This window comes from Eleutherodactylus coqui, chromosome 5, assembly GCF_035609145.1.
Source record: "Eleutherodactylus coqui strain aEleCoq1 chromosome 5, aEleCoq1.hap1, whole genome shotgun sequence".
Lineage (NCBI taxonomy): Eukaryota > Metazoa > Chordata > Amphibia > Anura > Eleutherodactylidae > Eleutherodactylus > Eleutherodactylus coqui.
Genome location: NC_089841.1, coordinates 96,507,371 through 96,527,851, shown reverse-complemented (window position 1 = coordinate 96,527,851; position 20,481 = coordinate 96,507,371). Strand labels below are relative to the sequence as shown.

The window sequence follows — 20,481 nt, the reverse complement described above, 5'->3', positions numbered from 1 at the left end:
GGGACATACTTTTCCTGGAAGCAGGATGCGCCCGTGAGAGCGTCACAGCCATATTAACTATAGGATACAGGAAAACCTGTGACACATACAGTGGCGATCACACGTCGCACCTATGTTGATGTACATCGTGGTCCATCCTTTATCCTGTTTATTTATAGAATGAAAAAAGTTTTCGGACATCTCTTCATCAATTTATTATCTCATTCCATACTATGGTGGTCTCGAAAACATGAGACCTCCCTCATAAGTAAGTGACCTCTACTAGTTTATTCACTGATTATATCCTTATGAGCGCCAGATTTTTTACACTCATATATACAGTGGCCATTGTCATAGACGATAAATGGAATTTTTTAACAGGAGTGGGGCCATCTTATCCTTAGCTGGAGATAGCAAAGGAGGATCAGTACATCATGTGCCCAATATGTGAGGTATGGGCCTGGCAGCCATGGTATGGTGCGATACCTCCATATACAGAAAAACTGCCATTGCCTTGCAAAGCCTAGTGGGGGCTGAGTAATGGGTTTCATACAATTTAGACTGTACTGAATTTTTTTGCATTATACCAAATGAGCCCTGGCTGCAACCAAGGCAATGGTATCGACTGCAGAGACAGTATGTGCCCCTGGTCATGGCCATTTACTTTAGGAAGAGGGGTGACTGAACAGCGCAAGCTCTTTTCCAGCAGCCTGAACTAAAGATTTATTAAATATATGGTCCCCAGATGGGGAATGTATCAGATCCTATCACCTAGCAAAAAGGTCAAGGAGCGATGCGCATCACTCAGCATAAATGGATACAGTTACGTGAAGCCCATCATACCCAGAATGCATCAAAGGGTAGTCTGAAAAACTGCTCATTTTTGTGGACCAGCAGGGTCAAAAAGGGTGCAAAGGCTAAGAAGGAGGAGGAACTCAGTGTGACCATGTATTACATGTTTGCCCATTTAGTTGACTGCGCTCTACATAAAACCAAATTTGTCATATTGTGCTCTGTGCAGAAATAAAGTGCAGCCACCTGCAGAGTTTCCTGTCAAAAAACAGCTGACTGCAGAGGAGCTTTAAGGTCTCATGTGCATGGGCGGGTTGGATTCTGCATGCGGGAATCTGACCCTGCTCGCGGCAGAAGATCCTGCTTACCCGTCCGGATCTTCTTTTTTCTCTACTGCAGATGTGTACAGAAGGGCCGTCCTGCACAGTAGAGTTTGGGTTTTTTTTCAAACTCCTCTCAATTGCGGACAGGCAGCGGATTGCACTGAGAAGGACATGCTGCAATTTAAATTCCACACCCAAAGATCCACAAATCAAATCCGCATGCCTTAATTCAGCTGCAGACGCCCATGTTTGCATTTGGGCGGCCTGAACTGTGGATCATCTGCGCAGGTGCCCTACGTGCATTCCGCAATTAAAATCTGCCCGTGGACATTGGGCCTAAGAGTCAGAAGAAAGGAACTCAGCAAAACGGGTCTTTAGTTAGTGAAGAAGGTGATCACATGGGACAATCCCTTTAACCCCTTGAGTGGCGGGTTTCTTACCACCCTGTCAGACCTACCAGGGCAGGTTTTTTAAATGGTCTAATCAACTAATTTTGCAGTCGTGTTCCAAGAGCCATAACTTTTTCATTTTCCATTGACACAGCCATATGAGAGCTTGTGTTTTGCGAAACAAGTTGTACTTTTTGATGACATCCTTTTTGGGTACATATAATGTATTGCATAACTTTTGTAAAAAAATTTGTAGGGAGATTAGGGGGAAAAAAAAGGAAATTCTGCCATTTGTTTTTTGGATTTCATTTTTACAGCATTCAGCGTGCAGAATAACAGATAACATTATTCTCTGAGTCACACGATTCCGGCGATACCAAGTTTATACAGTTATTTTATGTTTTGCTATTTTTGTACATTTAAAACATTTTTTTTTCTTAAAGGTTTGCTTTTGTGTCGCCACATTCCAAGAGCCGTTTTCCCGTTTAAATTTTTCCATTGCTGGCGCTCTAGAAGGCCTTGTTTTTTGTGGAAGGAATTCTAGTCTTCATTTATCTCTTTTTTGGAACATGTAAAATTTTGATAGCTTTTTATTCCATTTTTTCTAGTGACAAGATTAACAAAATCTGTAATTTTGCATGTTTTTTATTTTTATTTTTCACTGCATTCTCTGAGCAGTATAAATAATGTATTAAAGTAATTCTACAGGCCGGTACAATTATGCCAATACCAAATTGTAATAGTTTTTTTTCTTTTTCCCCACTTTTTCAATAAAAGTTTAAAATTAGAGATGAGCGAACGTACTCGGATAAGCACTACTCGTCCGAGTAATGTGCTTTATCCGAGTATCTCGCCGCTCGTCCTGAAAGATTCGGGGCGCTCCGCTGCTGACAGGTGAGTCGCAGCGGGGAGCGGGGCAGAGCGGGCGGGAGAGAAGGAGAGAAAGATCTCCCCTCCGTTCCTCCCCGCTCTCCCCTGCAGCTCCCCGCTCCGCAGCGCGTCCCGAATCTTTCAGGACGAGCGGGGAGGTACTCGGATAAAGCACATTACTCGGACGAGTAGTGCTTATCCGAGTACGTTCGCTCATCTCTATTTAAAATCACCCTCCTTTTGCCATATCTACAATTAAAAAAAAAAATCTAAATCATAAAAGAAAAACACATATTTGGTATCACGGCGTCCGTAAATGTCTGATCTATCAAAGTAGTGCATTTTTTACCCCGCACGGTGAGCGTCGTCCGAAAAAAAATAAACAACGCCACAAATGCACTTGTTCAGTCACCCTGTCTCCCAGAAAAAAATGCTATAAAAAACGATCAAAAAGTCGTATGTATTCCAGATTGGTACCAACGTAAACCACAGGACATCTCGCAAAAAATGACCCCTTGCTCAAGTACATCGACGGAAAAATAAAACAGGTATTGCGCGCAGAAAATGCAGCAAAAAATAAAAAAAATACAAGTACTACAGCAAAAAAAAAAAAAAACTATACGAGTTTGGTATTGCAGTAATCGCACTGACCTGTAGAATAAAGTTATCAGGTCATTTTTGTTGCAGTTTGGGTGCCATGGAAACAAGATGCACTGAAAGATGGCGGAGTGTCATTTTTTTTCATTTTACTCCACTTAGAATTTTATAAAAGTTTTTCAGTACATTATATGGTACTTTAAATAGCACCATTGAAAAATACAATTCGTCCCGCAAAAAACAAGCCCTCATACAGCGACGCTGATGGATAAATAAAGGAGTCATGATTTTTTAAACGGGGGCAGGAAAAAAAAATGGGGAAAAAAGAAAAATAGGGGCGGTGTCATTAAGGGATTAAATAATATACTATCTTTCTTCTTTGGGTCATTACGGGGATACCACATGTGTGAATTTATTTTTTATTTTTTACAAAGTAAAGGGAGACAAGTGTTTTTGTTTCTTTTTTGTTAATAATTTTTTTAACTTTAACTTTTAACTTTTTAACTTCCGCAGAGACTCATCAGGACCCCCTGATCACATTCCGGGGGTTCAATGGTGACAGCCCTTTACATGCTGCAGTCACATAGACTGCCGCATGTAAAGGGTTAACACAGCAGAGATTGGAGGTTTTCTCTTATCTCTGCTGTAAGAGCTGGTGCCTGGCTGTCCTCTGACAGCCAAGCACCAGCTCTCCCTGCCATAGAGACCATCAGCTTGCTTCTGACAAGCCAATGGTCTCTATGGCAACCTGTGAACAAACCAGTGCAGGAGTTTGAATTTAGAAGTGGGAGATTTCCGGCAGATCGTCAGTATCTCCCTGCTTCTTATTTCAAAGTGCTGAACTGCTCTGTGTGGCATTGTGCTCTGCAGATCCCATAGTGATACATAGCCCGGAAATCTTCCGGGCTATATCACTATCGGCAGTGGAGCTCGTCCTGGAAAATATCCGGGCGTGCCACTCAAGGGGTTTAAAGTATGTTCCCATGGGACGGAAACGCTGACCACCTTTCCTGTGGACTTTTTGTCAGCAACATTAAGGCTGCCTTCCCAACGTGTTTACAGTACAAGCTACGAGGAGGGGATTTTAAAAATCTCCTTGAAATGATGTGGATATTTTATGAGACTGAGGGCTGACACCCACTAGTAATATTTTCTTTCTTGCGCTGCGAGAGCACGTGAAAAGTCTCGCCTCGCAGCGCAAGAAAGATGCCGAAATAAGAACGGGATATTGCCAGTCTTTACAATGGGGCCAGCGGCAGCAGCGCTAGCCCCATTGAAAAGATATGGAGAATACCGCGGACTTCTGCCACAGCTGTCACAGCTGTGGCAGGAGCTTCCTTCATCTCCGCGGGGACGAAGGAATCCTCTGCCACAGCTGTGGCAGAAGTGCAGCGTGCTATTCCATTGCTTTCAATGGGATCAGCGCTGCTGCTGGTCTCATTGAAAGCAGTGGTTTGTAGCAAACCCTGCAGTATGCTTTTTGGGGAAGGGCTTGAAATATAAGCCCTTCCCTGAAAAGCATCAATAAGTGTTAAAAAAATAATAAAAAAAAAATTACTCACCTCTCCGCCACTCAGACGCATCCTCCTGCTGGCTCCCCGACACTGCTATCCAGCACTTTCAGCAGGCGGGGATTTAAAAATCCCCGCCTCCTGAAAGTGCTGTGCTGATTGGCTGAGCGGTCAGCCAATAGCAGCTAGTGCTTAGCTATTGGCTGAGCGCTCAGCCAATTACAGATAGTGCTTAGCTATTCATTCATGAATAGCTAAGATAGTGCTATTTATGAATGAATAGCTAAGCACTATTGGTCCCCGCGGGGATGAAGGAAACTCCTGCCACAGCTGTGGCAGAAGTCCGCAGTATTCTCCATATCTTTTCAATAGGGCTAGCGCTGCCCCAGCGTGACTCCGTTTTTTTTTCTCGCACTGCGCTGCGAGAGTTTTCACTTACTCTCGCAGTGCAGTGGAGAAAAAAACGCCAGTGGGTGTCCGCCCTAAAATCCACAGCATGTCTATTTATGATGTGCAATCGCATTGTGGAATTCAACCCTTGAAATACAAGGGTTGAATTCTGCAGCTATTCGCAAGTGAAAATGCAGCCAAATCTGCACCATTTAGCTGCTGATTTGGCCACCATGGAATTCTTGCGGAATTGCTGCGGGTATTCTGCTGTGGAATACTTGCAGCGATCCCATCATGTGAGAAGCCGGCCTTATAGTAAAAGCCATGTGGATGAGATTTAAAAAAATATCATTCACAATGTGCAAAAAAATTCCGTACAAAGCCTGCAGCAGAGCGGACGCGTCGTGTGGATTTTAAATCTAAAGAATGACAATTTATGTAACGGATTTTCAGTAAAGATTCCACCTCTTTAACCCCTAAAGGACCAGACACTTTTTAGGGATTTTACTGCCCTATTTGTTTTTCCTTTAGCTATCAAAATTATTTTTGGTGCTTTTTTTTTAACATGACATATAGAGCTATTTTTTAAAATATCTTTCACGCTGACTTTTTTTTTTTTACCATTTTTAGCTTTATTGGGGGTAAAAAGCTTAAAAAAAAAAAAAAAAGGTCTCTATTTCTAGTAATTTTTTTTAAAATTAGTACATTTACGCTAAAATAAAGTATGGGAACGGGTTCCTCATTTTGTTTCAGACGCTTTGATATACAATATGTATGGTTTTGGTTTACAGGGCGCTTATAGCGACAGCTTTGGTTGGCGTCGGCTTTGGGTTATTTTCTTTCTTATGTATATATTATTGTTTTATTCTGTGATTTTGTTTAACTTATTTCTGTAATTACATTTTTTTACTATCTATATCCCCCATGAAATCATGTAAGACCTCTGGGGGACAGTCACATGTTTTTTTGGGTTTTTTTATTTGAAACTTTCCCACTGTAGCTGGGGCATCCATAGGAGCCCCAGTTACAGGGGAAAAACAACTTCTGTAGTGACATTAGTCACTGGCGGAGCTGGTCAGGGTCTACTACGACCCTGCAGCTCTGCTGTAGCAAAGAATCCTGGCGGTCACATGACCACCCGACTCCCGTAGTGGAAGTTACACTTTCACTTTTCAGTACACACGGTTTATTGAGCGCTGTGTACTTGGGGAATAAAAAGGCAGAAAGGGTTACTAACAGCTGACAACCCGTCCTGCCTCTCATTGATTGCAGAGGGAGGAGGCTTAGATCCCCACCGTAATTTTACATATGGCTGGGCTTTAAGCCCAGGACCAGGCATTGTATATTTACAGTGCCTGGTCCTAAACGGGTTAAATCAGGGGAGTTAAAACCCTACCAAAATCCACATCAATATCTGCACCAATTAGTGCAGATTTGATGTAGATTATCTGCAGCACTTCCAACCTCTGAAATGATACCCTAAAGGCAGACACAAACACACTACAGCCGTAGCATGGCAGCTGACAATATCACACATATAAGGTTTTGTTTGGGAGAACAGATGGGACTATCAGGACAAAATGTCAGCTAGCAAGATTACTTACTTATAAAGGTAATATTCACCCATGTCAAGTTCTTCTCTGGATTTAATATTGTCAATAAACTGAAAAGAAAATTAGAAAAATGACGAGTATTATTACTTGTACTTTGCACATTAAACAAAATTAGCATTACAGTGTAGAGTGCAAATCTATTACTTTACTACTATGCATCGATATGATGAATAAACATTGTGTGACTGCTGTGTTGCTTTAAATATGCTAAAAAAGTAATTTCAGTGACTGTTTTCCCAACTATTAGGCATTCTGCATACTCCAGGTCAGACATCTCTGCCTTTTACATTTCCAATATTAATATTTTCATGGTATTAAAAGATGTCAGTTGCTGAAAAGTTCACCTTTTCTGCATTCTATTGTACCTGCCATTTCCATGTTGGTATTTATGGCTATTAACACAAGTGTTATTTCTATATGAAGACCCGGAGGACTTCCTTACCCGAGTGATGACCAGAGAGCTCACTGGTATCTTTCGATCATAGCACTTATCCATCAGCGCTCCCAGTTCAGCTGCAAGAGACAAGAAAATCATCTGATTGTCACTCCTCCTTGTAACATTCAAGTATTTCTAAAAACGACCACCTTGGTAATAAACCCTATAATGTAAAGCGTTATGTCCCCATATTCATCATCTGAATCTCCCCTCATAACTAGTTCATTAACACCTTGAGCCGACAGCTGTCCATCTTCCTGAGATTCTAGAGACCGCATATATACAGCGCCAAAAAATGGGGATGGGATTCAATCAAGAAATGCATAGAAATGTTTTCATGGCGGATCTCTCATTAGAGGCAGAAGAAAGCAATAATGGAATAGATCCAGCACTTAGCCTGGCTTGGAGGGTTTGCTGCAGACCTTACATACAGGAATGTAACAGATGGAAAAGACGTAGTAAGTAGAAACCCCATCTATAACTCACGTAGCAATTAAACCCATCTGTTACTTCCTTTAAATGGTAATTAGGCCATAATTAGCTAAGAAAGGACAATTCCATTAGACTCAGACCATCCACTGTCATGATTATACTAATCAGCAACCATACTGTCCCTTATTCGTTGGAAACAAGCTCTGGATACAATCTAACGGCATCGAGATCCGTGTTTCCTTCTGAGCTTTGAATTATTATCTACATACATAAAAGTGAAACTTTGTATAAGTGTTTCTTTGTTCTTCATGTCTTGATTGAAAACTGATTAGGTATATATTAGGACTTGTTGAGATCAATCACTTTTCCAAACAGGTAAGACACATGTACCAAGTAGAAAGCACCATATATTTTGCAACAGCCATGTACCATATGTTACATGCTTTGCTGCACATTCCGGCTGGCGTACCCACTTTAAAGTGTCTTTTACTTCCGGTCCGGCGCATAATCTTACATCTGGCATACAGAGATGCAGATCGCATGCTGGGCGGTAAGGATTGTCCTCTGGGGACATATGGTTACCTTGGAAACTAACAGCTTTCTACCTGAGTCTCTCCACAATCAATGCAAGATTAGGCGGCAGAGAAAAAAGTAGCACTTTAAGGTAAACTAGTATTAGTAAATCTGTCCAACTAGCTGCGGTCTCCAGGGACCTGAACACACATGAGCATCGGTGATACAGAGATGATGCAAACAAATAAGAAGCCTTATGCATCATGTCACTGACCATGATGGGCCGAGTATAACTAACCGCTACCTGCTGCAACCGCAATCAGAATTCATTGCAATGCAGGAGAAATATAGAATTTAGAAAATGAATAAAAGTGATCCCTGGTATTGTGAGAAGTGGTCTCAGACCTGAGGCAGAACTACAACTCCCACCGTGAACTAACGGGCAGAGCTGGTCAGGAAGTGTGGGAGCTGCAGCTTTCCAACAGTTGGAGAACGGCAGTCTGGAGACGCCCGTTATAGGGGAACTGAGAACTCCCTTCTGTTTTAGACAAAAGTAGTAATAAATCGTCCATTATTTACAGATGAAGCAAGGTCAACTGCATCAGCACAGAAAAAAAAACAACCATAATGGCTGGAGTCAGGGCAGCTTCAAACGAGCGGATGCATATTTGCGCAGTGTAAGACGTAGATTTGCGCTCGTGGTTGCGCATACTACTGTACTTCTTGGGCACGCAGGGTCAGTTTATTTGCGTGCACAAAACACTCCCATCCCGATTTAAAAGGCTGTTTAGCCTAATGAGGTCCAAAAAAAGGTTTTGCAAACATATCAAAGTAAACCAATAGAATAAAAATACATAACATCCTCCTCTGGACTAGAATTGGTTACAAAGAATCGAAACTTTGAGAAATAAAACACAACTAAGTCAATACCGCCCCCTGGTGTGTAATAACCAAACAAGCAGCAGAGGAAAAAATATGCATTTGCACTACACTACCTAATAATACTAAAGGACAAAAGGCATAAATGCTGAGGAAGTTCCACAAGTAAAATCTGGAGAATTTACAGCACAAGGTATGTGGATAAGATTTAACAAAATTTATCCATATGGCAGAAAATAAACTGCAGAATTGACATATACCGCAGATTTTAAATCCGCAGCTTGTGAATTCTTTGGTGAAGATTTCAATGTTGCAATGCACCGCTAACCAAGTAGCTAGTCGAAGGGTGGAGGCACGGGAGTGCTTCAGTGTTCAGGGGGATGTGGTTTTATTTATTAAGAAGCTAGAACAAGGGGCACTACCTGAGATTAGTTGGGGAACATCAGAAGAACGTCAGGAAATATTGTCTTACTTAAAGAGTAGTAGATGCTTGGAACAAACTTCCAGCAGACGTGGTTGGAAGATCAACAATGAATGAATTCAAGCTGCCTTGGATAAGCATCGATCTATCCTAAGAGATATAATAAGGGCAGACTTGCTGGACCACGTGGGGAGCCTCTCTCATGCCTTATCAGCAGCATTGCAGCACAGAGCCTAGTGAAAGCTCACAAGGCTACCCTGAATTGCAGTCTATTAAGCCCAGCCTGTGGTAGGGTTTATTAGACTAACACAGAAATACACAGTATTCTGCTATACAGAAGTATCATAGTACACTGTACAAGCGATCAAGTGATCGTTAGTTCAAGTCCCCTGTGGGGACTAAAAAGAACCACAAAAGTTTGATATATATCTCCTAAAACAGACACATTGAATAAAAAAAAAAAATCATTAAAAAGTCACCTGTACCCGCAAATGCTGCCAATAAAAACTACAGGTAGCCCCCCCCCCCTTCTTCATAAGAACCCTCACGAAGTCCCATTGATAGAAAAACAGCAAAGTTCTGGGTCTCAGAATATGACAACAGAAAGAAGTTGGGGGGGAAAACAAAAAAAAAAAAAAAAACACGCTTTTATCTTTTTTTTTTTTTTTTTAAGTAACTTATAAAAACCTGTATGTTTTGTTTCAACACATTTGTGCTGACCCGCAGAATAACGTTAACGTGGCTTTTTTGCTGCACAGTGTACACTGTAAAAACTCAATACAAAAAACATAGCTGCCAAGTTTTTCAATATAATATAAGGTAGATTTAGGCCGGCTGTCCACGGGCGTTGCGATATACTGCCATGGGTTTCCGCTAGCGGGGAGCATTAGGTCACCGCTATTTTCTGCTCGTGTACATCAGGCTGCGCTTTCCATAGTTAGGCCTCATGTCCACGGGGAAAATCAGATCCGCTGCGGATTTGTAACGCGGATTTGGGCTGCGGATGCATCGCGGATGGACTGTAATTGTCTTTTATTTTCCATGCGGGAGATCAATTGAGCTATGTGCTCTATGAGCTCCCGCACACGTGATCCGCACTAAAATGGAGCGTGTCCATTTTTTTTCATGCTCCAGAAATTTTTAAATTCACTTTTATTGACCATCCGCGAGTATTTATCTACCCGTGGGTGGTCAATGCATTCCTATGGGGGGCAGATCCGCGTGCGGGAAAAACGCTCCGGATTTCAATTCTTAATTTGCCCGTGGACATGAGGCCTTATCCTAAGGAAAGCGTTCATTGCGTTACCTGCGTGCGGATTATCGCCGCTGGTATCACAGTAACATATCGCCCGTGGACAGTAGTCCAAATAGAACTATTAAGAAAATACAACTTGTCCCGCAAAAAACAGTTCCTCGTACGGCTACGTTGTCAGAAGACCGAAAAAAATTTGGAAAGCGAAGTGTGAAAAAAGCAAAAGGAAAATTTGAAAAATTGCTGCTCTTTAAAGGGTTAACCACCATATGCAGCACCTAGGAATAAGTATGGTGCAACCCCTTTGATGTATGTGCTGAAGTTTCTAACCAGGTGGAGGAGGATACACAATGACACTGGTTATCTGTAAGTCAGGGCTCACCTAAATCATGGGTCTCCTTCTGCCACTTCTCCCATGCTTTATCATTGACGCACGCTGCAGAAAGTAGGAACCGTTTTCCTGCAGAGTAAAGAAGTCAGACAGTAAATCACACATGGGGCCACTTGTAAAAATTAATGTATACATGCCTGAATACCGTTTTCAATGCGTATGTATGTGCAGATTTGGCGTGTATGCTCAGTTTTTGCGTCTGTGTTATATCCGTGCGTCACCTGCTTTTCATGCCCGCAAAAAAAATGCAAGTCCCAATGCCGGTTTTGTCACAGCCCACAGACTACAGAGGGGTGCGGAAGAAAATGCAATGAATACGAATGCTAATGCATAGACTAATGGGTGGTCCGTGAATGGGGACAAAAATATTGTAGGATGTGCAGTCATTGGTCCATGTAAAAAAGATGCACGCCTGACTGCACCAATAGAATTCAATGGGTCCGTATACTGTCAGTAACACCAACCGACTGAATACAGACAGAAAATATATCCATGTGAACGGGCCTTAATATATAGCACTGCGGAGAAAGATGGCAGCATAGACTATAGTATGTTAGGCTGAAAAAAGACAGATGTCCATCCAGTTCAACCTATTACCCACCAATGTTGATCCAGAGGAAGCTAAAAAATCCCACTAAGGTAGAAGTCAACTTTTCCCCATTTAGGCTGTGTTCACAAAGGACGGATTTGCAGTGAAAATTCCGTCTGGAATTTCACTGCAGCAAGTCCGCCTGCGGACGCTAATCCCTGCATTGGCCAGCCATATGGAAGAGATTTGTCAAAAATCTCGTCAACAAGGGACGGCCAATCCGTCGCGGCAAAGCCGGCAGAAGTCGACGCTGCGGCGCGGATTCCCCGGCCACAGCATGTCAATTTTTTTTTCTCATTACGGCTGCGCTCTCCTCTATGGGAATGCCAGTCGCAACGGAAAAGCATGCGGTAACCCAAAGTCACAATCAGATTGCATAGCATGTGAACATCCTCACCTCGCACCTCAAGTAATCGCAGATCTATAACTTTACGGTACTGCAGTGATGCAAGAACACATGTGGGCAGTTTTCCTGTATGAGCAAGTTTCCTGAGGGCTTTTGTAGTACATTGCAGAACGGCCGCTATAAATGATATGGCATGGTGCAGCAGCCCTTTCCATCAACTGATCAGTGGGAGTCACAAGTGGCGGACCCCCACCAATCAGATATGGATGGATTATGATAGGTCATCAACTTCTATAGGCTGGATAACCCCTTTATGCTAATGTTTGGCATAACAACCTCAGGCCCCATCCACTTTTCCAACAAATTTGGAAGCCTCTAAACAAGTGGCGCAGGAGTGACATAAATGTGATGTTCACTGGTCACATAGAGTAATCACTTGCACCATCTTTGAGGCTACCACAATATAAAAACAGCCAGCAGGGGGAACTATAGGAGCATCAATAGCGGCAGATTTAGCCCTGCACTGATCATGTGGGCAGTGCTGGCCAATCCCAGAGCAGGTATAGTGCATTGGTAGTCTAAGGAACCTTTTACAAGGAAAGACTTTTCTTCAGGTAATCGCTAGATTGCGTAAAGCTGAATGATCATTCAATGTAAACACGGCGAACAATGAATGTAATTCAATTTCTGCAGGCATAGAAAACAAACGATAATGAGTTCCTGTAAACAGGCAGTTGATCATCTATGAACTACTGCCTGTTCATTCAGAATGCAGGCGGGCAGCAGGAAGAGATCTCCGGCCGCTCTGCCTCCATGCAGTGAGCGATTATCACTCTTGTGCGAGACCGCAGGAGCAATAATCTTTGATCCGCTGCCGACACCAACCAAACCATCGCCCTGTAATCCAAAACTATACAAATAATACAGCAAGATGTCTAAAGCAAAATCAGGAAGCTATTGCCACACTTTATTTTAGCGTAAATATATTGAACTTTAAAAATAAAATAAGAAAAAATATTTTTTTAGCTTTTTACCACCAATAAAAGAGAAAAAAAGACAGTAAAAAAAAAAAAAAAAAAAACATTAAAAAGCAACCCTATATGTCACCCTAGTCCTTAAGGGGTTAAGGCCGCGATCACACGGGGCGGATTCTCAGCAGATTTCCTATCCAGATTCTCTGCATGAAAAATCTCCGGCATTTACAGCAACGAGGATTTCAAAACCTCGTTACAATGTTGGAAAAATAATCTGTACTGAATTGATGTGGAAAACGGACAGGCGTCAATTTTAGCTGCAGATTTGCGATGCGGATTCCACTTCTTCAAATGAAGGGGTGAATTTCGCAGCAAATGGCGCCAAATTTGCTGCAGCGTCTCTACTGCAAACATCTCGCAGCAAGTGGGAACACAGCCTTAGGCCCAACGTCCACAAGCGGATTTGTATTGCGGAATCCGCGCAGAAGATCTGTAGGCCTCATGTCCACTAGAAAAATACAATCTGCACAGAATCTGCCGCGGATTTGCTTTAAATAGTATTTTTTTGCATGCAGATATCCGCACACATTGCTATCAATGTGATAGCAATGTTGCCGATCTGCGCAGAATCCGCGGCAAAATGGAGCATGCCGCATTTTTTCTCCCGCGCATGAAAAACGCAATTCTTTTAAAATGCCATCCGCTGGTACAAAAATCAATTTAATGGACCCGCGGATGGCCAATGATTCCCTATGGGCAAAATGCGCTGCGGAATCCGCAATTTCATTTAGCTAGTGGACATGAGGCCGTAGTTCACGCCACCCACAGAAAACCACGGGCATCCACACTTGAATTTTGACATTCAGATTTGTTTTCCGGATTACGCATGCGGAAAACAAATCGCAGCATGCCCCGTTTCAGTGCGGTTCCTGCACAGACGGCTTCCATTGAAGGATGGGACGCAGATTTCATGGAAAAGCAGGAGTTAAATAAATAAAAAGACTGTACTGCGCACCTGAGCCAGCTGGCACTTCCGCACATATCCGCAGTACAGACCCAGACAGGTACGCAGGGTGGGCGGCCGCTGGCAGGATCGGATACCGTTGCAGGCTCCCGCATGTGGAGTCCCGCCTGCCCGTAGACATGAGCCCCCGGGCTGCTTGCACACAAACTGATTTTTGCTGCGAAATCTGCAGCCATTGTCCGCACTGCGGATCCGTAGCAAATAGCACCCATAGCATGCTACGGCAAAACACTTCTACCTGCACACTTGCGGAAACCAATTGCGATTTATACAAGCGGACGGAAATAAAAATTAAAAACGCATCATGCTCCATTTTTGTGCGATGTCTGCAAGGATGGCGTCCATTGAAGTCAATGGACGCCGTCCGCCCCGTGACCCATCCGCAAATAACATTGCAGACAGGTTGCGGATTGCACATCATTGCCTAGCGACGTGTGGGGGAAATAAACATTTGGAAGGCAAAAAAATCTGTGCTGCGCACGTCTGATGGCGACTCGCCGCGACCATCCGCAGTACAGGTGAAGAGGAGAAAAGGCAGGTACGCGGGGTCACTGGTCAGGGTCGGATTCAGCTGCGGGCTCCCACATGTGGGATCTGGCCTTAACCCCAGCAATGATTGTTCCTGAGCTTTTAGGGCAGACTCACATGAGCGGAATTCAATAGTGTATTGCGCAGGCGTAATAAGCGGTGGAGTACATTGACTTCCCTTGCTCCATTCACATTTGCGTATATTCACTGCATATAATCTGTGCGTAAAATTGAACGCAGCCCGTTGTATTTTACTGTGTATTGGGGCTCCTACCCACAGACAGATATGTGCTGCAGAAACCGCGGTGGGCGTCCACTGAGGATACGCAACAAATAGCGCCCATCGCATGCTATGGAAAAATCGATTCTTCGGGAACCAATTGGGGTTTTCACAAGCGAAGGAAAAAGAAAAAAGCAGCACGCTCCATTTTTTCACGGATTCTGCAGATTCAATGGAAGCCGTCCGATCTGCGGCCCTTCCAATAACATTGCAGAAAGGTCGTGGATTCTGCATCATCGCTAGGCGACGACACGGGAGTATAAAAAAAAAAATCTGTACTGTGCATGTCCGACGGCAAGCCGTGCCAACCATCCGCAGTGCAAGAAAGTAACCGGGTACGTGCGGCCGCCGCCGGCAGAGCCGGGTTCCGCAGGGGGCCTTACGGGCGATAGAGACTACTTTTCTCCATGGCCGTGTAATGAACACTGTACATATGCAATATAATTACGGATCTGTGCAGCGGTTACACACATCGGCGTTCGCACTGCTCAATTATCGTGCAATTCACCTGGTCTAACGAGCAATTTATTTCTAGTCCCATCCTAACACTGCCAGGGGTCACATAACACTCTGCACGGCCCTCCCTTCACTGACAGCAAGCACTGGTACTGTCCCCTACGGATAGTGTATAGCACCCTGCAGCCACCACTGCCGGCTCCTACCTGTCCCTGCAGGGCCCGGGCCCAGCCGCAGCGCCCGGTGCCGGGACAGCAGCACGCACCGGCTCAGCATGGAAGCCGCCATCTTGGAGCGTCTCCCAGTGATGACAGAGGAAGGCGGCGCCATGTCCTCCGAGGAGGACGGGGGACATAACGTGCCAGCCCTTGTACCTCGCGTGCGGCCATGTGCCGGCGGTCCCCACAAGGACAACATGTCCTCCTGGTCAGACCGCAGTCAGTGTGCTGCAGACTGTAGAGGAGGGTCACCTGTCACAGAGAGGGGAGAATGGCGGAAACCTGAGGGGAGGCTCGTGTGAGGACAGACACTGAAGCTAATAAGCCCACTTGAACTCTCACTGCCCCCATTAGTCCGCTCTCACCGCCCCCATCAGTCCGCTCTCTCCGCCCCCGTCAGTCCGCTCTCACCGCCCCCGTCAGTCCGCTCTCACCGCCCCCGTCAGTCCGCTCTCACCGCCCCCGTCAGTCCGCTCTCACCGCCCCCGTCAGTCCGCTCTCACCGCCCCCGTCAGTCCGCTCTCCCTGCCCCCGTTAGTCCGCTCTCCCTGCCCCCGTTAGTCCGCTCTCCCTGCCCCCGTTAGTCCGCTCTCCCTACCCCCGTTAGTCCGGTCTCCCAGCGCCCCATTAGTCCGGTCTCCCTGCCCCCGTTAGTCCGGTCTCCCTGCCCCCGTTAGTCCGGTCTCCCTGCCCCCGTTAGTCCGGTCTCCCTGCCCCCGTTAGTCCGGTCTGAGAGCGCCCCATTAGTCCGGTCTGACAGCGCCCCATTAGTCCGGTCTGACAGCGCCCCATTAGTCCGGTCTGACAGCGCCCCATTAGTCCGGTCTCACCGCGCCCCATTAGTCCGGTCTCACCGCCCCCATTAGTCCGGTCTCACCGCCCCCATTAGTCCGTTCTCACCGCCCCCATTAGTCCGTTCTCACCGCCCCCATTAGTCCGTTCTCACCGCCCCCATTAGTCCGTTCTCACCGCCCCCATTAGTCCGCTCTCACCGCCCCCATTAGTCCGCTCTCACCGCCCCCATTAGTCCGTTCTCACCGCCCCCATTAGTCCGTTCTCACCGCCCCCATTAGTCCGTTCTCACCGCCCCCATTAGTCCGGTCTGACAGCGCCCCATTAGTCCGGTCTCACCGCGCCCCATTAGTCCGGTCTCACCGCCCCCATTAGTCCGGTCTCACCGCCCCCATTAGTCCGTTCTCACCGCCCCCATTAGTCCGTTCTCACCGCCCCCATTAGTCCGTTCTCACCGCCCCCATTAGTCCGTTCTCACCGCCCCCATTAGTCCGTTCTCACCGCCCCCATTAGTCCGTTCTCACCGCCCCCATTAGTCCGCTCTCACAGCGCCCCCGTTAGTCCGCTCTCACAGCGCCCCCGTTAGTCCGCTCTCACAGCGCCCCCGTTAGTCCGCTCTCACCGCGCCCCCGTTAGTCCGCTCTCACCGCGCCCCCGTTAGTCCGCTCTCACCGCGCCCCCGTTAGTCCGCTCTCACCGCGCCCCCGTTAGTCCGCTCTCACCGCGCCCCCGTTAGTCCGCTCTCACCGCGCCCCCGTTAGTCCGCTCTCACTGCCCCCATTAGTCCGCTCTCACTGCACCCCATTTGTATTGCGGATCCCGCCTTGTGCACCGACTTTCCGCAGCAAAACGCGGGCATTGAAAGGCATGTAGTTTCACTTTTTCCTTCACGCGTGCGGATATGAATTGTGTATTCCACGAGCAGAAGAATGATTGCAGCATGCTCTGTTTTGCCGCGGAATCCACACGGACGGCTCAGGGCTAATGCCCACGGGCGGATTTGACTTGTGAAACCCACGGGGGAGATCCGTAAATCAAGCCCCCCATAGGGATGCATGGGCAGCCGCAGAGCAGTGAAAAGCATGCGGATGGGATTTTTTCCCAGCGTACAGATCACACACAGGAAGAAAGCGCAGCATGCTCCGCTATCCTGCAAACCCCGTGGAATAGCTTCCATTGAAGACAATGGAAGCCATCCGATCTGCAGCACACCCGGAACTCACTGTGGATGTGTCGCGGGAAAGCAAAAGATTTAAAAAAATGTCATGCCCACGGCCCAGTCGGATTCCGACTGCGAATTCTTACAGTGGAATCAGACCCGGTGCCCCCCAGAGACCCTATACTCACCTGTCCAGATCCGCCACAAGTGTCTCAGCCGGCACACATTGCAGAGCGTGACGCGTCGGCGCTGAGCTATGACACGGATTCCCGTGATACTTCCACACACCGTAGAACATGCTGGGATTCTCCCCCGCGAGCGTAAAATCGCAGTTGATTTCCGCTCATGGGCAGTGGAGAATCTTTTAACCTAGCATGTGTGTGGACAGACATTGCTGCAGAATTTACGGCAGGCGTCTGTGAGCATTGGGCCCTGGGCTTCCTGCACACGGATGCGTCGGACCCCACATGCGGGATTTCCACAGTGGAGTTTGATCCTGTGCCTGGCTGGTGACGCTGCATACCTGATCCTTCTGTGCTGCAGATGTGCCGGCCGGCACTCCGTCGCCCATGCGTAGTAGTCGCCGGCACTAGGTGATGACGCTGATCCTGTGATACTTCCGCAGTGCTCACTGCATAAGTGCTGCAGGACGGACGGCTCCCATTGACTTCAATAGAAGCCATCTGTGTGTAGCCCGCACAGAATCGCAGCATTCTGTGATTTCTTTTCTGCGAGCGGAAAATCACAATCAAGTTCCACTCATGGAGATGAAATCACGTTTTGCCATTGAATGCTATGGGGCAGTATTCGCTGCGGACGCCCGCTGCAGACTCTGCAATGTAAATACGCCCGTGTGCAGGAGGCCTTACATTGATGTCAATGGAGGCATCCGACCTGCAGCCCATACTCAATTAACATTGTATATGGGCTGCGGGTACCCGTGTCATCGCTAAGCGACGGCGCGGGAAATACAAACAAAGCCCAAAATAAAAGACTACTGGCCATGACCGCCTGCGAGCCTCCGCAGTACAGTTTTGTGAGGTACGCAGGGGCACCGGCCGGGCTCACAGCCGGAAATTGCTGCATGTTTCCTGCATGTGGGATCCGACCTCTTTGTGGGACCCGGGCTTATGATGTTTTTGTGCTCCAAGAACAGAATATGAAAGCAGGAAAACAAAATGCCGTGAACCCCACCTTAGGCTAACTTCGCACAGGCGAGTGCGATAAGGAGCCGTGAATCCCGACCGCATATCGCGCTCCCCACCATGTGACATTGCAAGGATGCGAGGCGTTTTCTTAGCAAAACAGCCTCACATCACTTCGGGGGTGCAAGGACCCTCTGGCGCAGCTGTTAGCCGCAGCGGAGGATCGTGGAGTTTCTGCCATTGCTTATAATGGGGCTAGTGCTGCTGCCGATGGAAACAATGGTGCTGCGATGCAAGAGCACGCAACCAGATAGAACATACCGCGGTTTGTTTCTCGCATAGCCGTGCTATGCAGGAAAATATCTCGTGTATGACTCCATACAAAAGAATGGGGTTCATATTTACGCGTCTCACAACGCACAAATCTCATGCGATTTTCTCACCTGTGTAAAGCCGACCTTAGACAACCATTATGATCAGTTTTTAATGGATCCGTTTTTTAAAATGCAGCTCTACTCTACAATGGGAGCACAAAGCTATAAAACGGAAGCAGAAAAACTCACAGACTTGGCAGCAGCTTATAATTAGGCGGCTTCCACACGTGTGTTCACATAAACGCCGCGTTCAAAATCACAGTATTGGGGCTCATGCCCACGGCCGTGTTGGACTCCACCAGCGGAATATCGCAGCGGAGTCTGCCACGGCGCCCCCCAAAATCCCCATACTTACAATCCGGATCCGCTGTACGCGCCCCGCATGGAGGGCCGGCGCGCATACGCAGTACAGCACATGACGCGCCGGCAGTGTCAGATGACGTGGTGGGTGGGGCCGCGTACTCACGCGATACTTTAGCTGTGCTACAGCGGAAGTATAGCATGACGGCCGGCTTCCATTGACTAGAATGGAGGCCGGCCGCTCGTATTCCTGCGGCAAATCCAGCATGCCGTGTCTTCTTTCATGAACATTGAGCTATTAGGTTGAGCTATTTTTTGTTTCATGCAGCCACGGCTGAGTTTAGGGCTTTGACAGTAGGATTTCCTACTGTAAAAGTTGCATCGCACCACACAAAACCTGCGTTTTCATGCGATACACTGCAACAGAAAGGAAGGCTTCATAGGGAAACATGGGCTACAAAAATTTGCAAATCACAGCTGTATAGAGCATGCTGCAATTTTGCAATGTCACAGGCTACAAAATATCACTCATATGGAAGAACCTATAGGAAAGTATGGGCTCCACATACATGCGATAAAGTCGTCCGTGTTGTTGCAGCCTTAGGCTGGATTCACACGAACATATATTGGCTCGGCTTTCACACCGAGCCGATTTACATCATCTCTCGTCTCTGCAGCGGGGGAGCCTGGAAGAGCCAGGAGCAGTGCTCTGAGCTCCCACCCCCTCTCTGCCTCCTCTCCGCCCCTCTGCAATATTTGCAAAGGGCAGAGGCAGGACGGGGATAATTCGCGGAATTTAGCCCCGCCCCCGTCCCACCTCCTTTCATTGCAAATAGTGCAGAGGGGTAGAGAGGGGGCGGGAGCTCAGTTCCTGCTCCTGGCTCTTCCATCCTCCTCCCCCCTGCAGATGAGGACGACGTATATCAGCTTGGCGCGAAAACCGAGCCGATACACGTTCGTGTGAATCCAGCATTAAGGCCCTTTTACACGCAATGATTATCGCTCAAAATTTGTTCAAACGAGCAAAAGTGAACGATCGTTACATGTGAAAGCTGAACTATCGCTCACTTGTCGTCAGCGGTTGTTCAAGCTGACTTTTCTGTCAGCTTAAACGACCTCGTTAGTACTCGCTGGCTTCTTCTGCAATATGACAGCTCCCTGCACAGCGCTTCCCATGAGAAGCCCGTGAGCGGCTGGCAGGACTTTCAGTTTGAATGCCCTGCACGAGCGCTAACGACCTTAACGGTGACATCAGCGCTTGTCGGCCTTCAATGATGGCCGTCTGCAGCAGAATAGAGCATGCTGCGATTTATGCCTTTTGTATCTGTGAGTGTGAAGGAAAAAGCCAAAGTGCCTAACTTTTAATGCGTGCGATTTACGGCGGATTCTCCGTGCGGACTAGGAGAAGCTGGCCTTAGTGAGATTGCTGCAAAGTTTTCACTACACATCAGGAACTATCAGCCTATTATTAGGCGGAGCTAACAGCACTTCTTAGGTGATGTATGTGT

General features: G+C 46.7%; 1 protein-coding gene across 1 annotated transcript in view; it reads right to left on the bottom strand.

The window, feature by feature from the left end:
- Positions 1-15,341, bottom strand: part of MRPS27 (mitochondrial ribosomal protein S27) — a 93,134-nt gene extending 77,793 nt beyond the window's left edge. The window contains exons 1-4 of the mRNA XM_066602921.1: positions 15,192-15,341; positions 10,780-10,857; positions 6,907-6,977; positions 6,456-6,514 (exon numbers count right to left, since the gene is read on the bottom strand). Of these exons, the coding sequence (XP_066459018.1) occupies positions 6,456-6,514; positions 6,907-6,977; positions 10,780-10,857; positions 15,192-15,315 (332 nt within the window). The 5' untranslated portion in view covers positions 15,316-15,341. The remainder of the gene's footprint in view (positions 1-6,455; positions 6,515-6,906; positions 6,978-10,779; positions 10,858-15,191) is intronic.
- Positions 15,342-20,481: the final 5,140 nt, after the last annotated feature.